This window comes from Hibiscus syriacus, unplaced genomic scaffold (assembly GCF_006381635.1).
Source record: "Hibiscus syriacus cultivar Baekdansim isolate YM2019G1 unplaced genomic scaffold, ASM638163v2 tig00000778_pilon, whole genome shotgun sequence".
Taxonomy (NCBI): domain Eukaryota; kingdom Viridiplantae; phylum Streptophyta; class Magnoliopsida; order Malvales; family Malvaceae; genus Hibiscus; species Hibiscus syriacus.
In genome coordinates this window covers 411278-437525 of record NW_024061825.1, presented here as the reverse complement: position 1 = coordinate 437525, position 26248 = coordinate 411278, and the positions used below count along the sequence as shown (strand labels likewise).

The 26248-nt window shown below is 37.3% G+C and overlaps 3 protein-coding genes and 4 pseudogenes across 3 annotated transcripts; 3 read left to right on the top strand and 4 right to left on the bottom strand.

Moving 5' to 3' along the window:
• Positions 1 to 150: 150 nt before the first annotated feature.
• Positions 151 to 5764, bottom strand: LOC120113900 (ion channel CASTOR-like). Its single transcript, XM_039134961.1, has 13 exons — positions 5327 to 5764; positions 5156 to 5227; positions 4195 to 4800; positions 3792 to 3972; positions 3425 to 3486; positions 3136 to 3339; positions 2763 to 3011; positions 2178 to 2276; positions 2022 to 2120; positions 1633 to 1827; positions 1284 to 1376; positions 827 to 1093; positions 151 to 578 (listed from the first exon to the last, which is right to left on the bottom strand). Exons 1-13 carry the CDS (start codon positions 5747 to 5749, stop codon positions 360 to 362), a joined length of 2769 nt encoding a protein of 922 aa, XP_038990892.1. The 5' UTR covers positions 5750 to 5764; the 3' UTR covers positions 151 to 359.
• Positions 5765 to 6828: 1064 nt separating this feature from the next.
• Positions 6829 to 7802, bottom strand: LOC120113411 (annotated as a pseudogene).
• A 444-nt stretch (positions 7803 to 8246) lies between these two features.
• On the top strand, positions 8247 to 8986 carry LOC120219310. Its single transcript, XM_039216132.1, has one exon. It carries the CDS (start codon positions 8315 to 8317, stop codon positions 8840 to 8842), a length of 528 nt encoding a protein of 175 aa, XP_039072063.1. The 5' UTR covers positions 8247 to 8314; the 3' UTR covers positions 8843 to 8986.
• Positions 8987 to 12399: 3413 nt separating this feature from the next.
• Positions 12400 to 14551, top strand: LOC120113890 (annotated as a pseudogene).
• A 4766-nt stretch (positions 14552 to 19317) lies between these two features.
• On the bottom strand, positions 19318 to 22376 carry LOC120113883 (annotated as a pseudogene).
• Positions 22377 to 23439: 1063 nt separating this feature from the next.
• LOC120113397 lies at positions 23440 to 24413 on the bottom strand (annotated as a pseudogene).
• Positions 24414 to 24884: 471 nt separating this feature from the next.
• Positions 24885 to 25596, top strand: LOC120219302. Its single transcript, XM_039216123.1, has one exon. The coding sequence runs from the start codon at positions 24925 to 24927 to the stop codon at positions 25450 to 25452; it is 528 nt and encodes a 175-aa protein (XP_039072054.1). The 5' UTR covers positions 24885 to 24924; the 3' UTR covers positions 25453 to 25596.
• Positions 25597 to 26248: the final 652 nt, after the last annotated feature.

The following is a 26248-nucleotide window of genomic DNA, read 5'->3' as shown; positions in this document are numbered from 1 at the left end:
TAGTCGCTGTTTGGATGGCGAGAAAAAAATCTTGCTGGTTGGAAAACTTGGCCTCAAAATGGTGGTTGTAAATTTGATACTCATATACAATAATATAGCAGAATTGTAAAAACGAAATAAATAATCCTTCAATTATTCATATACAAATTTTTTTGCATTTGGTTTCCGATGTAAACGATATACAATTTTTTCCATTTGATTTCCGATGTAATAACGATGATCGAGTTTCAATCGTTCATCTTGTAATACATGAGCTTCCGAGTTTTAATGTGGAAAAACATGTCTTCAACAACTTCAATCGAAACTTACGTTTGTATGGATGAACTCCTGAGGTATCAAAATATATAGAAGAAACAGTCTCATTCCTTCTCTGTAATTACCATAAACACATCCTTCACTGACCATCTTCTTCGCTCATTTTTAGCCGGCGGGTTTATAACGGCCCTCTCGGCGTTCACCAAACGGTAACCGATAACGATCTCTCTCCTTTGTCGAGCTCGTAAGAGTATTTCGTAGAAACTCAATTCTTCACCTTCGTGTAGGTAGAGCTCTGCTAGTCTAATATGCAGCTCATTTCCCTAAAGGAAAAACACCCAAACTTACAGGAACGATCAACAATATTATATAATGAATGAGAAGATGCACAATGAGCTGGTTCTAAGAGCAAATAAACTGGGAAAAAGGACCTGAATGACTTAAAATATAGCCTAGGTGACCCTTTCACCGTTTTCGTCCCGTGTCCGACATATGTTTAGAGATACGAACCTCTGACGATAATCCTCACCCTATTCGGAGGAATGTAAAGGTTATGGGAAAGAGAGAGTACCTCCTCTGCGAAAAGCTCTTCGAGAACATCGTTTATTTGCCGATCCTCTGCAACCATGGCCAATGCCATACTGACTAGCTCGTTCGATAAGACGTAATCACTAATCTTTGACATGGACAACAAATTTTTAGTCCTCGGGTCTAGTATTTCACTAATTATTACTGATCTATCTGAAGCTTGTTGCATCTCTCCAATCCAAGAACCTCGGGAGAAACTTCCTCTTTGACCTCGGGTAACCATTGCTTCTCTGTATGGAAGACGCTTAGCCTGCGAAAAACATAAAATCTGGAATTATTTCGAGAAAGACAGGCCGGAAGTCGACATCTGAAGAATAGGCATGTAATATGCTGTCAAGGCTCGCTGAAGAACTCGAATCATGCCGTAATAACACAAAGGTAAGCTTTTTGTACCATGTAAGTAGAAAAAAGTATGGACTTAAAGATCAAAACTGAAGCACCTGAATATCGCGAATCAGTAGTAATGTGGCAAGAGATCTGGAATCAGCTTGAATGGCCGAATCTTCCACGGATTCGTCGGCCAGAATTAGGATCTGTGCAGACCATAAAAACATGTTGAGAAGTTTAGACAAGTAAGGGTGTAAATGACCTACAATACGTTAAATGGCATATATAGAAAGTCCTAATCATCTTCGAATGTTCATTTTCCGACATTCATCTAAAAACATACTGTCATGGGAATTCTGCAAGGTGGCCGCCAATGCCATGCCTTCTAACATTTACCATAATTATTAACTGAAAATTACTTTAATTTATCATCATAAATATACCATTGATAAAGATACTTACTGAATCAAACGATTCCAACGGAAGACTTTCTAGGTGACGCCGTATAACGGCGTTACCTTCACGATGAACCAGTTGTATGTTAACCAATCTACTGAGGTCCAGACCACCTTCATCAAGCTTCCTTTCCCTCTCACTTTCAACTACCTCATTGAACATCCAGAGCTCTGATCCAGGAGCTAGGAAGGCATCCAAAACCTAAACAAACATTGACGAGCATACATCCATTATAGTATAATATCACAAAGAACGAAATGTGTTCTATTTGGTGCATCAAAAGTAAAAACATGGGACAAGTCTTGCAGTTTGTGAAGATTTGTTGGAATTAACAGCTGATATCGAATGACAATTTGCACCGTGGGAGCATCATCCTTGGTTCCTCATAACATTACCATGATCATGTCTTCCATATCCCGTCGCCAACCACAAAGAAGTATTTTTTCCATCAACTTTGGGACAATAAAGTCTCTGGGTAAACTCTCTCTCTGTACCTGCAGCATTCAACCGAAGAGAAACGGGATTAGGAGCTTCGATTAGAAAGAACGTACCACAATCATATCATCAACGTCTCTCCTCCATCCACAAAGTAGAATCTTCTGGGGCTTTCTTGCTGGTCGAGCAATGTGCATGAATGATGCTCCATTGACCTGAATGACCAAATTGATTTTACTTTCGTAAGTTGTTTTAACTATGGTATGCCCCACTCATTAAATTTCATCATCTCCATCACCCTGTGGTTACAAACCATATCAGCTCCTTTTTTCATGAATCACAACATAAATGTCGTCCAGCCCCTTTCGGTTCCTAAATTACTTAATCGGGTTTTTAGATTAGACTGAGAGAAGAAAAAAATCAATAAGCAATTCTCTCCAGTTTTTGGTCCAAGTTCTTTACTAGTTTCCTGTGCCATCATTGACAGTGTTGACTGCAGAACATAATGATGGCAGCAAAATAAATGGCAAATAGAAGAAGGATCTAACTCAAAGTCTTACTATAGATAAAAGGCGGAGAATAAATCTATCGAAAACCTGCAGTTTCCTTCATTATCTTTGCACTTTATAAAGTGTGCAGGAACAAGATGAAAATGGATAATGCTAGCAAGAACAATTTTGCACCAAGGAAAATGAAATCACCGTAGGCAATGTGCTTGGAGCATAGGTGTCATCATCTTCTGCTATAACAAGAACTTCATCTCCTTCTTGCAGAATATACGAGTCCTCGGGATTCAGGATTATTTTACCCCCTCGAGAAGCAACTTTGACTCCACAAGGAATAGCATCCGGGAAACTAATCAGTACATCCTCAAATTGCATACCATCCAATTGCGGCCATCTTTTTATGTAGAATTCACAATTTTCGAAGCCAAGGATATCTTCCCATATCTGTCATTATCACTCTACAATTACTAGAGGTAACTGATAGGGTCACTAAATAACATAATAACCAGAGAAATTTAGTCCAAAAATATCAACAAGGAATGTCACACCACAAGTTCGAGAAGCCCACCTGTGCAAGTCCCGGCTGCCTTGCACATTGAATCATCAAGCGTCCGATAACATCATGAGCTACAACAGTTTCAACAAGTTCTCCACCAACAAGTTTAACCAAAACCTCATTGTCAAGATCACTTAGTTCCACAACAATATGTCCTCTTAGGCCTTCCTTTACTCCGGTCAAACTTAAGACTGTTCTCAAAGCACGAGCATCACTCTGCATTACACCATGAACAAGAATCAGCAAACATCATCTAGACAACAACATCAGAGATGCATCAGATTAACACATCTGTAGAGACCTGATCAGCATTTCCATCTTCAGCAAGGACAACGATTGCACGGGCCTTGGAAACAGAAACCTGAAAGAATAGGCATGTTAGCATGACAACTATGGCCCTAGCATGTACAAATGTTTTTAACATTAAATAACTTCAACCAGCAGAAAAGACATATTCGAGATTATGTAGCACAAATGCATTGATGAAAATAAATCAAAGTGTAGCAATGCTCATTGAGCACAAACTAAACTTACACCGATGTTCCATCAACTACATTAGTTGATTCAGATTTATATTTTTAGATATCTTTAAACAAGGTTGATTCTGTTAAATCTGATAGTGAGTATTTTAGCAGAGGGTAACTTATTTTGACATATAAACCCATACTTTTTCAGGTCGGCCAGAATTAGAGGGCTTCCACTTCTGCAAATCACAGATGTCCCTCTGAAATCAAACTCCATTTTGGCAATATCGAGCTCCATCTCCTCCTTGTCCCGTTCACCCATTACTACCACAGTACCACCACCTAAACTCTCGTTAGCTATGGCTAGTTGATTGAGCAATGAACCCTGCATTGACAACAAAACAAGCAACAATGTAGGGAACAACAGCATAAAAACCTATCACACATTCTGCTTCTGAGTTCAGATATATAATTTCATACCAAACATTAAATCAGGCAGTAAGCCGCGGATCGTGCATACAGTATAAGCAAACACAAATTCAAATGTATGCATGACCTAGAACAAGAATATGGAAAGAGAGAACATGAAAATCATTTAAAAGTTTACCAATTTATCACTCCACCCAAGAACTAGAGTGTGGTTTTGCTCAACAACCTCGCTTCTTCCTTTTCTCAATGAATCGAGCTTCTCGGAAATTGCATCAGAAACAAGCCCAAGCATCATTGCAAATATAAGCATCCCGCCGAAGCTTATCGAAACAGAAACTAATCTGGGACCCATACCTTCAGAGTTGGCATGGTTACCTGAATCAGCAACATAAGTCCAAGATAACCAAAGGCAATCTGCTAGGCTATCATCAGTGACACCGAAAAGTGCCAACCCTCCGAGACAAATAAGCAGTAGAGTTGCAATCAATAAAGCAAGTGGCTTTGCATACGGATGTACTGATAAAATGACATCCACTCGATATTCAAGTTGCTTATTAAGAGAAACTTTTTCAGAAGAATTATCTGAGGATCTCAACTTAGAGATATAGTCAACGTACTTGAAAAGAAAGATAGGCACAGATAACAGTGCAATCGAGATAGTCAGAGCTAGAATCTTTAATCCTTTACTGGAAAGATGATCACTTTCTTGCGATATAGAAATAGTATCTAAAGGGTCCAACATATTGCAAGCTTGGAATTTAAGATTCATAGATGAAATTTGGTCCTGCAAGCAAAAAATATATATATTTAGAGAGAGTATTAAGTAACTATTATCATATATATATATATATATATATATAGGAAAGCAGAAACAAAATGCAGATAATGAAAATAATAATCAAACATAATTTCGCTTAAAAAGAGTTTACAAAATGAATCATTATTTTCATAGAAACTAAAGCAGTAAGAAGTCAGCAGCTGAAAAAGGAAAAAAAGCAAACAAACTTTTTTGGCCAATCAAGCAAGTTCTTGAACTAAAATAATTCCAGTTAATTAAGCAACTTAAAAGCACGATCATTAAAGTAAGCATAAAATATGATCAGCTTTATAGGGAAATGCAGCATAAATCTTGAATGCACCTGCAAGTCAATGACTTGATTGTGTAAAGAGAAATTCTTGTGTACTAAAGAACCAAACGCTGTGATCAAAATCTGCAAAACAAAGTAAACAAAAACTATCAAATTAGGAAGTAAGAGCTTTGGAGAGACAAAGTGGGGGGGGGGGGGAAAGAAAGCAAAAGGCATACATACAGCTAAGGAGAAGGTCATCTGCCACCGGATTTTGACCCGTTGACCCAAAACCCGAATACCAATTTCACCAACAGCCGTTTTCTCACCGGAAACGGCCTTGGAAACGTCCCGTTTCTGTTCCAAAACGGGGTCGTCTCCTTGCTGTTTCGGCGTTTTCTCGCTCCTCTGAGTAAAGTCAACTCTGCGACGAAGACTACCGTACTTGGGGTAGCTATAGGAGGCGATGTCGGAGGAAGAAACTGCGGGGAACGTTGACTTTCTGGGGGGCTTCCAATTGGGAGGAGAATGGCGGGGGTGTCTTGGGATAGTGGAGAACTTGCGGGGGTAATTTGGAGATTGTGGAGAGTGGATGAAGGAAGGTGAAGGGAAGAACCAGTCCCTGCTGGAGGAAGGAGATGATGGTGATTCTGAATCAAGAGACATGTGGAAATGTTTGAAAATAATGTTAGTGAAGTCTTGAACTTTGGGTAACAAATATGTTAACACACTGATGATGATGATGATGATGATGATCACTGATTAATTGTTAAAATAATCAAAAGGATTCAATAACACTGTTTTTATAGGACATGAGATGCTCTGAATTCATTTTTTTCCTCAAAAAGATGCTGTTAGCTTCTACCTTCCAAAAATGATCATTTTCATTGTAGTTGTTGATGGCCATTTTTACCGCTCTTGAACCTATTTTTTTTATTTTAGAAAAAGAAAAAGCATTTTCTTCCTACTTAAAACAAATTGTAATTATCGTATTATTTTTTTTAATATTATCTTTTAATTTAAAAAATAAATTTAATATGATCTTTTAACCAATATTTTTTATTGTTGTTCGTTACGGTGCTAGTCTTGCAGTTCACGATATTAATATGACGGTTTTCGATGATGACATGACAGTCCATCTATCATGTTTGAGTTATCAATTTAATTCATTTATCATGTTATCCATCACATTATTAATCATTGTAGGTTGTCACGTCAATACTATGGACCGCCACAAAAACATCGTGAACTGCCATGTCAACATTGTTCAACGATAAAAAAACGTTAGTCAAATGGTCACATTGAACTTATTTTTTGAGTTGAAGGACCGCATTAAGGGAAAAAATACGAGAGTTACATTAAATTTTTTAAAAGTACGGGGACCTTTTATGCTCTTTTGCCATTAAAAAAACTTCTCTATCGGAACTCTCTCACCATATCTTCCCTTAAGCCAATAGATAAAGATTTTGTGCTTAATTCAATGAACAGTCTCCCATGTGTTCTGCTTTTCTTTTGTTTTGTTGGTATTTTTCTGCTTGTTTGGATTCCTCTGGATTATCCTTGGACCAGTTCTTCTTAATTCAATGAACGTTAAATATGGCCGTATATATGTCATCCTCTGTGTGTGTATATATATATATATATAATGAAAATGAGCTAGATATAGTCAATGGTTACATATGTGCATCATATGCAGAAATGAATGAAAACAGAATTTGCAATGGTTGTTGCATAGGATAGGTTTATCTGCACTTCTTCTTCTTCTTCTTCTTCTTGTCTGCCCTTGATAGTAAGTGGTCGTCCGTTTACCACAAGGACCGAAACACAGGGGTCATACTAATGAGCTTTCCTGGCATAATTTCTCCCAGAAGAACCTTCCTCCTTAGCTCTGGATTATTTGGATCCGTCATGTTGGACATTATTTCACTGTACTTGTGCTGCTGTGTGCCATATGTTTTACCCAACTTCATAAACATTGCAGTTTCTACGCTTATCGCTGCCTGGATGGGATCACAACCATTCACTCGATCCAACACCTCTTCATCATCGGTCTCACCAGCAACTTTAGAAAACGCCTCTAAAAATATCATCCGGATTTGGTTACGATAAGGATCGTAAGTTTTGATCAATGGATTCAGCTTCGGACCACTCTTTGCATTTGATATCTGCTCAATATTAATCTTGTTCTTGTCAGCCATTGTAGTTGCTTTCTTTTCCTCGAGCTTGATGGGCTTAGTGGGAATGGCTTTAGACGTTTTGTGAATGGGGAAGGTGCCATTTTTCTTTCTCACGGCAATTTCTTCAAGAACAAGTTTTTTCCACATCTCAAGCAACTTGGAAGCCACGGTATTGATCCTCTCCCTAGGATGCTTCGTGAGTAGTCGAAGCCTTTTCCCAACCTTTGTAAAATGAAACAGTAAGAATAAACAGAACGTGATGGGAAAAATAACAAACCTGAGTAGAAAGAAGAAGGTCATAGGTGACGGGAAAAGCCTTGAGCAGGTTCAAGGCGTCGATGCATCTCGAGACTTCGGGCCGTTGGCATTGGAGGCGGCCAAATCAGCGGCTTTACTGGCAGCCTCAAACAAATCCACAAGCTCTCTCTCCATTAGTCAATCTCAGAATAACCTTAGAGTGAAGAATGCAAGGTCAGGACGAATGTGGTGTGGATGAGCTTGCTTTTGTAGAGCAATTTCTAAAGAAACCGAGACCGACTAGGAGGAGGAGACTGCTGCCCTTTTCTTGATACGTAAGTCTCTCAATATAAAGGGCCGGGGACTTCGTGGGCCACAAGTCTAGTTTTTTCAACACAACCGTGCATCCCAAGTTGATCTTTTAAATTCGAATTTGATCTATTGAATTTGAATTTTAAAACAAGTGTCCATATTCGACCTTGAAACGATCATTTGAGTTGAATCAAAACATATATGATGGGGACGTATACATTTTCAAGTTGTAATAATTTTGTCCTTTAAAAAGACAATATCCTATATTGTCTCGTTGTTTATATTTGTTCATACAACTTTCTAAGCTGGCATTTGAGCAAAATCTAGCCGTTAGCAAAGGTTTCACCTTTAAGTTTTCTTAGTTCTAAACCACACTATGCAATTCGAACGTTAAACCCCAGACACTTTAAATACTACTCTTCGTCTCCTTCCTTTCTTCCTCAACAAAACCTTCAAAATCGAGTTCGAGTCAAATTCAAAAGAGTCTGAATCCAAGCTCTCATCGATGGGTTTCTCGATCGAAAACTTGGTAACTCAATCCCACACCCGAACTCACAAAATCTTCCTTATAAGCAACTATTTCCTCTTGGGAACAGCTTCCAGCTGCATCTTCCTCACACTCTCCCTCCGCTTATTCCCTTCCTTGAGCGGCTTCTTCCTCATCCTCCTCCACGCCATCACCATCGCCGGCGCCATCACCGGCTGCTCCGTCGCTGTCTCCGGATCCAACAGGCGTTACGCCGCTCACATGGTGGTCATGGTGCTGACGTCGATATTCCAAGGATCCGTTTCGGTTCTCATCTTGACCCGAACCACTGATTTCTTGGGGTACCTGAAATCCTACGTGAAGGAGGACGATGGGGTCTTGATATTGAAGTTGACCGGCGGGCTTTGCGTGGTGGTTTTCTGCTTGGAATGGATCGTGTTGGGGCTTGGTTTCGTGTTGAGGTACTACGCTTTCGTCGAAGGTCATCAAGGGGTCGTTAATGGCGGAAGATCGGCGTATCAAGGGAACGGGAAAGTTCAAGTTTAAAGAAATATTACTGCCAAATTTTCCAGATTTTCTAAGAGTATTGTAAAGCTCTGCTTTTGATTTCATGTACTTGTATTGTAAAGCTCTGCTTTTCTAATAGTATTGTTCCAGATTTATGGTATAATATCTGAATTACCCCCTCAATGTTTACTATGATAATCATTTTGACCATTATTCTTTTTTAAAACATTTTTGCCCTAACGTCTCATTCAGGGACAAAAAGCTTATCTGGATGTAGAAAATGTTAATTAACAAACGGGTTATGCCCAAAATAGGGATCTTTTTACTCTAAATAAAATATTTGGGACCAAAATACTTAATAAAAAAAGAATAAGAGCCAAAATTACTATTCGAACAAACATTAAGGCTCTTTTTACCCTCAAATGAAACATTAGAAGTCAAAATGGTAAAAATAAAAAATGTAAGCTAAAATATTATTTTAATAAATATTGGGGCTAATTTGATATTGTGCCAAGATTTCTTAATATACGTTAGACTACACGTTTAATAAAAGTTCATGATATATATATATAGGGTAAATTATGAGTTTAGTACCTAAATTATTATTTTGGTCTGTTTAAATACCCAAGATTTCAGTTTTTTAAAATCATATCTAACATTTAATTTTTTTTTCATTTTAGTACCTGTCGTTACAAACTTAACACATTTAGTACTTAAACTATCAGTTTTGGTCCATTTTAGCACTTAAACTTTCAATTATTCTTCAAAATTTAACGTTAAATTTTTAACGGGTATTAAAATGAAACAAAAACTAAACGTTAGGTATGATTTTAAAAGAAATCAAAAGTTTAGATACTAAAACATATTAAATCTTATAGTTTAGGTACTAAATAAATAATTTACCCTGATATATTATATATTAGGACATTGCAAATGGTAAATACACAAGTTGTTTAGCGATGGTTTCGACCCCTTTGAAAACTTTCTCAATTCCCCAAATCCTTGATTGAATTATTATAAAATTTTAAAATAAATTTAATTGTGATATTTTAAATATGCAAATATAATATATTATTATGATTTTAAATTTCAATCGTTTGCATGCACTGTGGCTAAAACAAGACAATCCAGGAAAGAATATAGGCATATGTTAATGTCTGCCTAACATGAGATGAGACAACATATTGGTGGTGACAACTTCCTTAATGTCGACTCACAAATCTTAGCTATATATATATGTTATACCTAAATTTTTATGTAAAAAAATAGATAATATAATAATTATATGTTAATATATCTTAATTTCCTTATTTTATTGGATAAGTAAAAGAAAGCTAAAAATTTACACATATAATCATGTTTTTAAATTTAGAAAACATTAAGTCAAAAGAATAAGCAAAAGGAGCCCCCCCCGCAAGCTAACACCATCATCGCTCAAAATAATAAAAAATATTAATATAATTATATTTTTTTATTAATATGTTATACGTATAAGGTAATATTTGTTTAAAGATAACTTTCGGTTATTTGATATTAAATACTCATACTCATAATATTCCTGATGTTAGAACTCGAAGCCTAAAAATATTAAATTATGTAACATTTAAAAATATAAGATTATATAATTAAATTAGAGAGAAAATATTAAACTCATAACTTAGGTATAATACAATAACTATTATGATACTTTGAATTAAATATTGTCATTTAATTAAAAATTGTAACATTTAAAAGTATAAGTATTAAAAGTGATGCTAAATTATGTAATACATAGAAAATTTATTAATATTGTAACATTAAAAAAGTTAAAGAAAATGTGTGAAAGCATTGTTGGTTGTTATTATTTTAAATAATAAAACCAGTAAAAAATAATCGAAAACATCATTATTTTGATCGATTTTAATTACCTATATAGGTAAATGCGATAAAAAAATTCGGTCAAAAAATAATATTTTTGATAAAACGCTACCTAAAAACGTTTACCTATATAAGTAATTATAATCGATCAAAATAATAATATTTTCGATTATTTTTTACCGATTTTATTTAATAATAAAACCGATAACACCTTATTTTAACCGTATACTAAAACGCAGTACGGGAGCGTTTCCGGCATTGTTGTGTAGATTGCTTTTCGTTGCATCAGCGATCAGAGTTTCACAGGCAAAACAGTGTTAACCTATCCCAGAAAAAGGGTAATTTCTATCAGTAACTCACCAATTTATTACATCCTTTCCACTTTAGTCACCATATTAATGTTTTGGTAAAATCATTAGAAATAGTTTTTTTTTCCTATTTCATCCTATTATTAAAGGCGATTAAGAGAATTCACTTCTCTTGTGTTTCAAAGGCGATTAAGAGAATCGCAACGCGATTAAGAGAATCGCAACGCGATTTAGAAAATCGCAACGGTCAAAAGAAAATCGCAACGCGATATTCCAAGAATCGCAACGCGATCGCAAAACTGTCGGCAGTAGAGCTGTTGCATTTGTTTCTTTCTTAAGAATTTTCTCTAAAAAGATAGTATCCGCGCGTACGTGTCGAAGACACGTATTACCACAACCATGACCACGACCACGACCACGACCTGACCCGACCCGAGACGGCGGCGGCGGCGTGCGAGAGTCCCCCTTGTTCTCTTTCACTCAACAAGGAAATGGGAAATCCAAGCCTTAAATACACTTCCCAATAGTGTTTCCAATACTATGTGAGATTGAGCATTACTCAACACTTCAATGAAAATATAACAATTTTTGTAGCATGTTTCCCGCTTAATCCATATCTAAAAATATTAAAACATTTTATCATATTAAAACTATATGTATAAGTTTGAATTGAAATGTAGATATCTACAACTCTTTTAATTCTCTTGATAAAATTTTAATATTTTTAGATATGGATTAAGTGGGAAAATGCTACAAAAATTGCTATATTTTCTTTGAAGTGTTGAGTAATGCTCAATCCCACATAGTATTGGAAATACTATTGGGAAGTGTATTTAAGGCTTGGATTTCCCATTTCCTTGTTGAGTGAAAGAGAACAAGGGGCACTCTCGGGCGCCGCTGCCGCCGCCGTCTCGTCTCGGGTCGTGGTAATACGTGTCTTCGACACGTCCGCGCGGATATTATCTTTTTAGAGAGACAAATGCAATACGTGGTCGTGACGTTTTGCGATTCTTGGAAGATCGCGTTGCGATTTTCTTTTCAACGTTGCGTTTTTCTAAATCGCGTTGCGATTTTGTTGGTCATTTTGGCAAATCAAAAAAATTTGATTAAAATCGTATATTATAAGATATTTCGGTCACTGACGTTTTTTTCTCTTTACAAAATGTGTTTAAGGACATCGAGTTCTATAAAAATTATTTTGAATATACATTGTGTTGTACTTATTCATATTAATAAAAAAAACTATAATATTATGATGAAATTAAAATTTTATAATTAGAAAATTTAAACATTGATGTTTTTTTCTCTCTTATAGTTCAAAGATTGGGTTTTTTTTGTTTAAAGTTTCATCATTTTTCAGTAGCAGTTGAGTGTCCGGAAAAGTGGTGAAAACAGTGTCTGTTTATAGGTCTAAAAGCTCTAAACTAAACTACCATTCTTCTTCTTCTTCTTCCTCTCTCTGTGTTTTTAGAGTTGGAACATGCTCTTGTTGGAGCCTCCGATTTTGTCTCCGGTTTGGTTTTTCTTCTTCACTTGTCTTTCTCTGTAATAAACTGAAATCTCCATTGTTGGAACAAGCAAGCTTCTTATTCTTTTCAAAGGAGGTGTTTTTTTAGTGTGGTTCACGTTAAAAAATGGTGATGGTAGCTACCGCCGTGATCCACCTTCTTCCACTTCTTTTCCTGTTTCTCTCAGCCGTGTCGACGACCGTTTTTTTGGATCACGACCACCACCGACGTTGTCTCCTCCACCAGCCTTTCTTCCGCATACTTCCCTCCCACCAACTTATCCTCCTGCTGCTTCACCACCATTTCCCTCGCCGCAACCTCAGCCTCAGCCTCAGCCTCGTCAAAAAACAAAATCCGAAGTATCCTTTCTCCACTACTCCGCCTTCCACCCCTCAAGCTCCATTTTGTCTTTCCTTCCCTTCTCCTCCACCGCCTCCGTCTCTGCCGTCGACCCTCCTTGCTTTTCCCGCCAACATTTCCTCCCTGCTCATACCCCACTCTCCTTACTCCTCCTCTCACCGCCGTCACCTCCTCCTCATCTCCCTCTCCGCATCCCTCCTCGCCGCCACCATCATCCTCTCTCTCGCGGCCCTCACCCTCTTCCTCCGCCACCGCAGCCACCAAAACATTTCCTCCGAAGACAAAGCTTCCCGTTCAGACTCCCTCCGGTTATTCCCTCCGAACATTCCCCCTTCCGATGCCTCACAGAAAACACCACCTCCACCGCCGCAACAACCGCCGCGGTACGTCTCGACGAATCGTATTTCGGAGTTCCTTTATTTGGGTACCCTTGTTAACACTAGAGTAGACGCTGCTAAAGCAACGACAACCCTTTCTAGCAATGTGGGTATCAAGCTAGGAGTCTCGTCTTCTCCTTATCAAAAGCTCGGCTCTCCTGATCTGAATCCATTGCCGCATTGCCAAAGGTCCAAACTTTTCAAAGTGGTGAACAGTTCATCCAAGTTCCTCTAATGGGTAGCTTTCAAACCAACGTTGAAGTCGAAGAAGACGAGTTCTTTTCACCGAGAGGATCTTCACATGGAAAAGAGAGTCCTCCACAAGTAAGAACCGAGTCGAGCTCGAGGAGGGACTTTCATGGCGAAATCTATTACAGTCGAAGCTTCAACTCGAGAACTGCTTCGTACCCTTATTATAACTCATGCTCACCATCAGATTCATTCTTGAACTCAAGTCCTTTGAGCCAAAGATCTCCAGATACTGTCGTCCCCATCTATACAGTGAAAGTAACGAATCCATCTTCAAATTCGCCTTCATCTTCGAGATTATCTTCGTCATCTTCGAAAGGTATTCTCCTGATCGAGGTTCGAGTTTTTCAGGTCAGAACAAGGAATCTCCATCAAGGGTTGTGCTTAAAAAGCTTCCACCGCCACCTCCACCTCGACCTCCACCGCTTCCACCGCGCGTTTTTGGGAGGTTCCCACCGTGGCGAACTATGTTCCGGAGACTAAAACAGGTGGACCGCCGGTCCTTGTTGCACCCTCCAGGCCAGTAGTGTTGCAGAATAATGAAGGCTTAGAGAGGAATGCCGCCGAGACTCCGAAACCGAAGTTGAAGCCTTTGCATTGGGATAAAGTTCGAGCGTGTTCGGATCGAGCCATGATGTGGGATCAGATAAAATCAAGCTCATTTCAGTGAGACATTCACATCCCTATTTAGTATCTGTTCATTGCTTTTTTAAATGTTGTTTAAGCAGTAGAATGCTATAATGGTGCTTGCAGACTGAATGAGGAAATGATCGAGACGCTGTTCACGGTGAATAACTCAAATTTGCCCGCCAAAGACATCGGTCGCCGGCAGAGTTTGCTGACTCCTAATCAGGGAAACCGCATGCTCGATCCGAAGAAATCTCAGAACATTGCAATTTTGTTGAGGGCACTAAATGTGACCATTGAGGAAGTATGTGAAGCTCTTATGGAAGGTAATCAATCCATATACATGGCAAATACGATTAACTGGTAAAATGATGGAAACATAGCTCCTTAGAGTCTAGGGTTACATTACAATGCACCGGATCTCCCGGCTTGAAATGATTTACTTGTGCCTCTACCGGGAAATTTCAAGTTCGATACTAACACAGACTCTAATGATTTACTGATGTAGCATTGGTATAAGATATAATTCTCTATCCCATAGTTGAGACAGGGTTCTCATTTCTCAGTTGCTGTCTATTGCCTGTTCTGTCTCTACTTATTTTGATGAGGTTCGGGTCGTCGATGGAAATCCAGTGAAGATAACTGTGTATTTTTTTTATAAGAATAGGAGGCCTCATTGAAAACCCCTTCATGATTAATGGAGCTCATAGGCAGCTCCTTAATCGGAGGAAGGAGGAAAAGGGTGCCTTAGAAATATTAGAATCATGAAAAGTACATAGGAGTTACAACAACCTACAAGTCACTTAGTAGGAAATATAAAAACATAAAAAACAGCCCTAGTTAACAACTCAAAAGCCTCTTTTGAATTTGAAGTTTCTGCATTATTCGGACTTAAACCTTCTTCGATTAGCTATTCTCCCCTACTATCCTTGAATGAGCTTCCTTATATCTTGCAGCTCCAACTGAAATCTTCCTCCCATCTATCAATACCCCATTTAATTTATCTACTGCCCTTTTCAGACCTGCCTCACTCTTAAACTGGACAAAAGCAAAAGTGGAAAATCTGTATTTTGGATTTCTTGTTTCTTTGGGAATGAAAACTCTCTCAACCGGAGCATGGAATAAGAACAATTCCCTTAACGCACGTCGAGACACTCTCCTACTAAGATTGTCCACGAACACCGTCCAAATCTCATCGGAAACTAACTTGCCTTTCAACTTTTCTCTCTCTACGTCTCTATCTTTCTCGCTCATCTTTTCTCTCTCTCCCTCTAGTACCGAGGTCTAGCTCATCTTCACAACCGCTGGATTCCTGAAAAAAAGCTGCTGTCTGAGGCTCCAACACTTGTTACAGAATATAATAGAAATCAGGTTCTTAGTAGTTTTTCATCTTTAACTGTAACGGTTACAAATGGAGAACGAGATGCATATCCAAGTTTAGTGGAAAGAAAAATATTGATGTATGTTTTCCCCTTCCTTGTGCAACGTGTGAGGGTTGATCATTTTTTCAGGGATCAGGTGGAAATCAGAATGGACTATTCCAATTCGTCTCCTTGTAGAAGAGAGTTATTGTTTCCTACAAAGTCTGGTAACAAAGATTTAGATTGCACTTATGAGTGGCTAGTGAAATGGACTGGCCTTGGTTATGAGAAAACTACATGGAAGATGGAGAGTTCTTCATTTATGACATCACCTGAATCTATGAAGCTCATAAGAGATTTTGAAATTCGGCAACAAAAGTCAGAAGGATTGTCTTCCAAATCCGAAGAAGAGGAGGTGCTGCTCAATATATAAAAACTGACATCAGATTAAAATTGTACTTATTTACTTGCTGCATATTTTTTTTGTCCATCTCTTATGTCCAGGATAAAGCTACATGTTTTCTTTCATACAATGCCTCTCTATGTCTGAGCCTCCTTTTTTCTATAACTAGTTCATAGGCCTTACTAAGTAAAAGTATGTGGGTTGGAATGCAGAAGATAGTCGAATTAATTATTGGGAAATCATTGAGAACTTGGTGTAATGTTTTTTGGGAGTTGATTTGCTTGATAACTGTTGGAACGTCATCTATCTCTTGAAAATTTTCTCTGCCCCTTCCACTTTTGTTCTGATCTTTGGTTTCTCTGTCTGCTTGTTGGTTTGGTCATTTGATTGGAATCTAGGATGGTAAAAGCTGTATAACAGCTGGATGAGGTCAGATGCTATCAATTAGGTTACAGAACTCTATTAATTCTAAGATCCTTCTGTATTGATTGTTAAGATGTTGACTATATCTTGCATTGAGATTCCTACGTAGTTGGGGTTTCTGGAAAACCGGATGATAAAGTAATAGCATGAGCGTGCTTTTCTAGTGTGATTGGGGCACCTTGAGCTTGCATTGTGTAACTTCCTAGTAGGCAACTGACTTGAAAAACGTCTTCCGTCTCTGTTAGACATCGTGGTTGTTTTGCTCACTCTTTAGGAGAAATGGGTCCTGATTTTAGTCCCAAAATGGCTGTTAAATCTATGACTGATCAGTAGATGGTTCGCATTCAGCAGTTATTTTATCAGGCTAAATTTGACGACCCCGGTGGTGATGTAAGCTACATTTGTTTGATAGTCCGATTTTCTGTCAATAATACAAATAGTGCCTTTCTATTTTATGTATTACTGCAACTTGCATTTCAAAACACTTTCCCTGTTAACTTCAATGCTCTTTTCAGTGTCTAAGCCATGCAGATGAATACAATCTCCGCTCAGGAATTATAAAGGAACTACACCCTGCTATGGTTGCAACTTATTCTGGCAGGTTTGTCCCAACGGGCTGACTTAGATCAATAATACACCTTGCTAAAATAATGGCGGATAAGTTCATTGATAAATGATTGATTATTTATACATTTCAAATAAAAGCATACCAGAAATTGGAATCATTGACTCGGGTGTAAAAGTCAGTCACGAATCGTTTCACGATGAAAATATTCCTGATATAATCCTTGACGACAAATGGAGAGGAGGCAAAATAAAAGTTCAGGTAAAATCTTTTACTTCTTTATTTAAACCTAATTCATATATTTTTGTTAACTATAAAGAATTTTAAATAGTTTATTTCATCAGTTAATTAGGACTAAAACCATAATCCTATTATGATTGAATGCAGAAAATTGGTCGCCTTGATGGATTTTATCAATTTCAGTTCTGCTGAAGATCTAGATCGTCATGGGACTAAATGTGCTTCAGTTGCTGTCGGCTCCCGTGTGAAATTAGAATTTCTTAAAGATTTTGATGGAATTCCAAATAACTCGTTCTCAGGTGCAAATCCAAACGCAAGAATTGCTTCCTACAAGATTCATAGTAGCGAAGTGGAGGAAGAAGGTGAAGTATACAAACAAACAACAAAAGCAAAGATCCTTGAAGCGATCGAACAAGCAATCAGTGATAAGGTGGATGTGATATCTATTTCTCTAGCAAAACGAATGACTAAAGAAAGTCTTATCTTGAAGACATGATCAATCTTGGAGCCTTCTCAACAATTGAAGAAAATATTGTGGTTTGCACATCAGCTGGGAATTATGGTGATGAAAATCCAATAGTTACTTTAGCACCTTGGGTCATTACAGTTGGGTCTTGTGATTCTGGTGGCCGATTTGTCACACATATTTTGTTAGGAGATGGATCGAGAGTTAAGGTAACATTAATTTCATTTTTTCAATAAAAAGTGTTTATCAAAATTACTAATATTACTTTTATCGATACAGGGAATCGGTACATTCTTCCCTGTAGACAGAGAAATTCATTAAGTTTTGTGTTTCAAGTAAGTTAATTATCGTTTGTCAAATTTTATTAATAAAATTTTAATTGATTAAATTACTGACATGATATACCGATCTCTATCTTGTAGTTATTATCAAGAAGAACGAAGAACACTTGCAGATATGGATACACAAATAATTGTTTGAAAACGCGCAAAATGTTCAATGGCCAAAAGTTTACGAGGAAGGATAGCAGGAAATTTGTTTGTTGAAGTAAAACTTGATAAAGATATCCAGGATCAATTCGGATTCCAAAATCTTTATATGGAACTATCAAAGGCGCAGAACTTATAGGTTATATTGTTCGTGAGAGGTATGTTTTTGAAAAGATAAATATACTATATTTTACAAATTAAATATTTAAATTTTATAATATTTTTCAAGAAATCAAAAAGGAAACCCATCATAAAATTTTTGAGGAGCATTTACGAAGAAAATAAGAACATTGTACAGTAAGTATAACATACGAGAGATGTCCAAATCCATATGATGGTTATATTCTCAAGGTATGTAGTTATAATTATAATATTTTTTACATTATGGATATGTAAATAGGGATGGCAACGGGCCGGGTATTGGTTCCCCGTCCCCGTCCCTGTTAAAAAAACCCGTACCCGACTCCGCTTAAAAAACCGCTGGGATTTAAACGGGATCCCCATCGGGTAATCGGGAAAAAATCGCGGGGAAACAGATATCTCGTTTAGCATAAATGGTTATTTAAACGGGTATCAGGTCGGGTATATATATATTTAAATTAAATATATAAATATTATATATATATATTAATTTAAATTAAATTTATTAATATTATATATATATATAATTATTATTTTTAATATTTATCGGGCCGGATATCGGGCTAGGTAATCGGGGCGGGGATTACCAAATCCGTCCCCGTTTAGCATAAACGATTTTTTTCCGTCCCCGTCCCCGTTTAATTTGATTTTCGGTTTTCCCCGTCGGGTTCGAGTTTTTTTGCCATCCCTATATGTAAATACAATTTACATGTTTATATTTAACGGTTATTAATATTTTTTTAAAATTTTAAGGTATTTTTATTTTATAGTATTCATGATTTATTTTAATTTTGATCTTGCAATATGATGATATATGTGCTCCAGGATAAAATACCATACGTAGAAACAAATGTGATTCAATTGATATGTATGGGGGTTATTGCATAGGAAATGTTCTCTCAATTTCTACTTCAATGGTGGCGAGAATGGTCTCATACATTTAGACAATTCATTCCTCTGGGAATCCTGCAAGAATCAAGTCTGCAATAATGACTACAGGTAAATGTTAAATTAAATTATGAATAAAATATGTATTTTTCAAACGATATTGTTTTAAAATTTTTAAATTTTAGTATACAATTTTGGTACCATCCAGTTTCCTTCATTATCTTTGCACTTTATAAAGTGTGCAGGAACAAGATGAAAATGGATAATGCTAGCAAGAACAATTTTGCACCAAGGAAAATGAAATCACCGTAGGCAATGTGCTTGGAGCATAGGTGTCATCATCTTCTGCTATAACAAGAACTTCATCTCCTTCTTGCAGAATATACGAGTCCTCGGGATTCAGGATTATTTTACCCCCTCGAGAAGCAACTTTGACTCCACAAGGAATAGCATCCGGGAAACTAATCAGTACATCCTCAAATTGCATACCATCCAATTGCGGCCATCTTTTTATGTAGAATTCACAATTTTCGAAGCCAAGGATATCTTCCCATATCTGTCATTATCACTCTACAATTACTAGAGGTAACTGATAGGGTCACTAAATAACATAATAACCAGAGAAATTTAGTCCAAAAATATCAACAAGGAATGTCACACCACAAGTTCGAGAAGCCCACCTGTGCAAGTCCCGGCTGCCTTGCACATTGAATCATCAAGCGTCCGATAACATCATGAGCTACAACAGTTTCAACAAGTTCTCCACCAACAAGTTTAACCAAAACCTCATTGTCAAGATCACTTAGTTCCACAACAATATGTCCTCTTAGGCCTTCCTTTACTCCGGTCAAACTTAAGACTGTTCTCAAAGCACGAGCATCACTCTGCATTACACCATGAACAAGAATCAGCAAACATCATCTAGACAACAACATCAGAGATGCATCAGATTAACATCTGTAGAGACCTGATCAGCATTTCCATCTTCAGCAAGGACAACGATTGCACGGGCCTTGGAAACAGAAACCTGAAAGAATAGGCATGTTAGCATGACAACTATGGCCCTAGCATGTACAAATGTTTTTAACATTAAATAACTTCAACCAGCAGAAAAGACATATTCGAGATTATGTAGCACAAATGCATTGATGAAAATAAATCAAAGTGTAGCAATGCTCATTGAGCACAAACTAAACTTACACCGATGTTCCATCAACTACATTAGTTGATTCAGATTTATATTTTTAGATATCTTTAAACAAGGTTGATTCTGTTAAATCTGATAGTGAGTATTTTAGCAGAGGGTAACTTATTTTGACATATAAACCCATACTTTTTTCAGGTCGGCCAGAATTAGAGGGCTTCCACTTCTGCAAATCACAGATGTCCCTCTGAAATCAAACTCCATTTTGGCAATATCGAGCTCCATCTCCTCCTTGTCCCGTTCACCCATTACTACCACAGTACCACCACCTAAACTCTCGTTAGCTATGGCTAGTTGATTGAGCAATGAACCCTGCATTGACAACAAAACAAGCAACAATGTAGGGAACAACAGCATAAAAACCTATCACACATTCTGCTTCTGAGTTCAGATATATAATTTCATACCAAACATTAAATCAGGCAGTAAGCCGCGGATCGTGCATACAGTATAAGCAAACACAAATTCAAATGTATGCATGACCTAGAACAAGAATATGGAAAGAGAGAACATGAAAATCATTTAAAAGTTTACCAATTTATCACTCCACCCAAGAACTAGAGTGTGGTTTTGCTCAACAACCTCGCTTCTTCCTTTTCTCAATGAATCGAGCTTCTCGGAAATTGCATCAGAAACAAGCCCAAGCATCATTGCAAATATAAGCATCCCGCCGAAGCTTATCGAAACAGAAACTAATCTGGGACCCATACCTTCAGAGTTGGCATGGTTACCTGAATCAGCAACATAAGTCCAAGATAACCAAAGGCAATCTGCTAGGCTATCATCAGTGACACCGAAAAGTGCCAACCCTCCGAGACAAATAAGCAGTAGAGTTGCAATCAATAAGCAAGTGGCTTTGCATACGGATGTACTGATAAAATGACATCCACTCGATATTCAAGTTGCTTATTAAGAGAAACTTTTTCAGAAGAATTATCTGAGGATCTCAACTTAGAGATATAGTCAACGTACTTGAAAAGAAAGATAGGCACAGATAACAGTGCAATCGAGATAGTCAGAGCTAGAATCTTTAATCCTTTACTGGAAAGATGATCACTTTCTTGCGATATAGAAATAGTATCTAAAGGGTCCAACATATTGCAAGCTTGGAATTTAAGATTCATAGATGAAATTTGGTCCTGCAAGCAAAAAATATATATATATTTAGAGAGAGTATTAAGTAACTATTATCATATATATATATATATATATATATATATAGGAAAGCAGAAACAAAATGCAGATAATGAAAATAATAATCAAACATAATTTCGCTTAAAAAGAGTTTACAAAATGAATCATTATTTTCATAGAAACTAAAGCAGTAAGAAGTCAGCAGCTGAAAAAGGAAAAAAAGCAAACAAACTTTTTTGGCCAATCAAGCAAGTTCTTGAACTAAAATAATTCCAGTTAATTAAGCAACTTAAAAGCACGATCATTAAAGTAAGCATAAAATATGATCAGCTTTATAGGGAAATGCAGCATAAATCTTGAATGCACCTGCAAGTCAATGACTTGATTGTGTAAAGAGAAATTCTTGTGTACTAAAGAACCAAACGCTGTGATCAAAATCTGCAAAACAAAGTAAACAAAAACTATCAAATTAGGAAGTAAGAGCTTTGGAGAGACAAAGTGGGGGGGGGGGGGAAAGAAAGCAAAAGGCATACATACAGCTAAGGAGAAGGTCATCTGCCACCGGATTTTGACCCGTTGACCCAAAACCCGAATACCAATTTCACCAACAGCCGTTTTCTCACCGGAAACGGCCTTGGAAACGTCCCGTTTCTGTTCCAAAACGGGGTCGTCTCCTTGCTGTTTCGGCGTTTTCTCGCTCCTCTGAGTAAAGTCAACTCTGCGACGAAGACTACCGTACTTGGGTAGCTATAGGAGGCGATGTCGGAGGAAGAAACTGCGGGGAACGTTGACTTTCTGGGGGGCTTCCAATTGGGAGGAGAATGGCGGGGGTGTCTTGGGATAGTGGAGAACTTGCGGGGGTAATTTGGAGATTGTGGAGAGTGGATGAAGGAAGGTGAAGGGAAGAACCAGTCCCTGCTGGAGGAAGGAGATGATGGTGATTCTGAATCAAGAGACATGTGGAAATGTTTGAAAATAATGTTAGTGAAGTCTTGAACTTTGGGTAACAAATATGTTAACACACTGATGATGATGATGATGATGATGATCACTGATTAATTGTTAAAATAATCAAAAGGATTCAATAACACTGTTTTTATAGGACATGAGATGCTCTGAATTCATTTTTTTCCTCAAAAAGATGCTGTTAGCTTCTACCTTCCAAAAATGATCATTTTCATTGTAGTTGTTGATGGCCATTTTTACCGCTCTTGAACCTATTTTTTTTATTTTAGAAAAAGAAAAAGCATTTTCTTCCTACTTAAAACAAATTGTAATTATCGTATTATTTTTTTTAATATTATCTTTTAATTTAAAAAATAAATTTAATATGATCTTTTAACCAATATTTTTTATTGTTGTTCGTTACGGTGCTAGTCTTGCAGTTCACGATATTAATATGACGGTTTTCGATGATGACATGACAGTCCATCTATCATGTTTGAGTTATCAATTTAATTCATTTATCATGTTATCCATCACATTATTAATCATTGTAGGTTGTCACGTCAATACTATGGACCGCCACAAAAACATCGTGAACTGCCATGTCAACATTGTTCAACGATAAAAAAACGTTAGTCAAATGGTCACATTGAACTTATTTTTTGAGTTGAAGGACCGCATTAAGGGAAAAAATACGAGAGTTACATTAAATTTTTTAAAAGTACGGGGACCTTTTATGCTCTTTTGCCATTAAAAAAACTTCTCTATCGGAACTCTCTCACCATATCTTCCCTTAAGCCAATAGATAAAGATTTTGTGCTTAATTCAATGAACAGTCTCCCATGTGTTCTGCTTTTCTTTTGTTTTGTTGGTATTTTTCTGCTTGTTTGGATTCCTCTGGATTATCCTTGGACCAGTCTTCTTAATTCAATGAACGTTAAATATGGCCGTATATATGTCATCCTCTGTGTGTGTATATATATATATATATAATGAAAATGAGCTAGATATAGTCAATGGTTACATATGTGCATCATATGCAGAAATGAATGAAAACAGAATTTGCAATGGTTGTTGCATAGGATAGGTTTATCTGCACTTCTTCTTCTTCTTCTTCTTCTTGTCTGCCCTTGATAGTAAGTGGTCGTCCGTTTACCACAAGGACCGAAACACAGGGGTCATACTAATGAGCTTTCCTGGCATAATTTCTCCCAGAAGAACCTTCCTCCTTAGCTCTGGATTATTTGGATCCGTCATGTTGGACATTATTTCACTGTACTTGTGCTGCTGTGTGCCATATGTTTTACCCAACTTCATAAACATTGCAGTTTCTACGCTTATCGCTGCCTGGATGGGATCACAACCATTCACTCGATCCAACACCTCTTCATCATCGGTCTCACCAGCAACTTTAGAAAACGCCTCTAAAAATATCATCCGGATTTGGTTACGATAAGGATCGTAAGTTTTGATCAATGGATTCAGCTTCGGACCACTCTTTGCATTTGATATCTGCTCAATATTAATCTTGTTCTTGTCAGCCATTGTAGTTGCTTTCTTTTCCTCGAGCTTGATGGGCTTAGTGGGAATGGCTTTAGACGTTTTGTGAATGGGGAAGGTGCCATTTTTCTTTCTCACGGCAATTTCTTCAAGAACAAGTTTTTTCCACATCTCAAGCAACTTGGAAGCCACGGTATTGATCCTCTCCCTAGGATGCTTCGTGAGTAGTCGAAGCCTTTTCCCAACCTTTGTAAAATGAAACAGTAAGAATAAACAGAACGTGATGGGAAAAATAACAAACCTGAGTAGAAAGAAGAAGGTCATAGGTGACGGGAAAAGCCTTGAGCAGGTTCAAGGCGTCGATGCATCTCGAGACTTCGGGCCGTTGGCATTGGAGGCGGCCAAATCAGCGGCTTTACTGGCAGCCTCAAACAAATCCACAAGCTCTCTCTCCATTAGTCAATCTCAGAATAACCTTAGAGTGAAGAATGCAAGGTCAGGACGAATGTGGTGTGGATGAGCTTGCTTTTGTAGAGCAATTTCTAAAGAAACCGAGACCGACTAGGAGGAGGAGACTGCTGCCCTTTTCTTGATACGTAAGTCTCTCAATATAAAGGGCCGGGGACTTCGTGGGCCACAAGTCTAGTTTTTTCAACACAACCGTGCATCCCAAGTTGATCTTTTAAATTCGAATTTGATCTATTGAATTTGAATTTTAAAACAAGTGTCCATATTCGACCTTGAAACGATCATTTGAGTTGAATCAAAACATATATGATGGGGACGTATACATTTTCAAGTTGTAATAATTTTGTCCTTTAAAAAGACAATATCCTATATTGTCTCGTTGTTTATATTTGTTCATACAACTTTCTAAGCTGGCATTTGAGCAAAATCTAGCCGTTAGCAAAGGTTTCACCTTTAAGTTTTCTTAGTTCTAAACCACACTATGCAATTCGAACGTTAAACCCCAGACACTTTAAATACTACTCTTCGTCTCCTTCCTTTCTTCCTCAACAAAACCTTCAAAATCGAGTTCGAGTCAAATTCAAAGAGTCTGAATCCAAGCTCTCATCGATGGGTTTCTCGATCGAAAACTTGGTAACTCAATCCCACACCCGAACTCACAAAATCTTCCTTATAAGCAACTATTTCCTCTTGGGAACAGCTTCCAGCTGCATCTTCCTCACACTCTCCCTCCGCTTATTCCCTTCCTTGAGCGGCTTCTTCCTCATCCTCCTCCACGCCATCACCATCGCCGGCGCCATCACCGGCTGCTCCGTCGCTGTCTCCGGATCCAACAGGCGTTACGCCGCTCACATGGTGGTCATGGTGCTGACGTCGATATTCCAAGGATCCGTTTCGGTTCTCATCTTGACCCGAACCACTGATTTCTTGGGGTACCTGAAATCCTACGTGAAGGAGGACGATGGGGTCTTGATATTGAAGTTGACCGGCGGGCTTTGCGTGGTGGTTTTCTGCTTGGAATGGATCGTGTTGGGGCTTGGTTTCGTGTTGAGGTACTACGCTTTCGTCGAAGGTCATCAAGGGGTCGTTAATGGCGGAAGATCGGCGTATCAAGGGAACGGGAAAGTTCAAGTTTAAAGAAATATTACTGCCAAATTTTCCAGATTTTCTAAGAGTATTGTAAAGCTCTGCTTTTGATTTCATGTACTTGTATTGTAAAGCTCTGCTTTTCTAATAGTATTGTTCCAGATTTATGGTATAATATCTGAATTACCCCCTCAATGTTTACTATGATAATCATTTTGACCATTATTCTTTTTTAAAACATTTTTGCCCTAACGTCTCATTCAGGGACAAAAAGCTTATCTGGATGTAGAAAATGTTAATTAACAAACGGGTTATGCCCAAAATAGGGATCTTTTTACTCTAAATAAAATATTTGGGACCAAAATACTTAATAAAAAAAGAATAAGAGCCAAAATTACTATTCGAACAAACATTAAGGCTCTTTTTACCCTCAAATGAAACATTAGAAGTCAAAATGGTAAAAATAAAAAATGTAAGCTAAAATAATTATTTTAATAAATATTGGGGCTAATTTTGATATTGTGCCAAGATTTCTTAATATACGTTAGACTACACGTTTAATAAAAGTTCATGATATATATATATAGGGTAAATTATGAGTTTAGTACCTAAATTATTATTTTGGTCTGTTTAAATACCCAAGATTTCAGTTTTTTAAAATCATATCTAACATTTAATTTTTTTTTCATTTTAGTACCTGTCGTTACAAACTTAACACATTTAGTACTTAAACTATCAGTTTTGGTCCATTTTAGCACTTAAACTTTCAATTATTCTTCAAAATTTAACGTTAAATTTTTAACGGGTATTAAAATGAAACAAAAACTAAACGTTAGGTATGATTTTA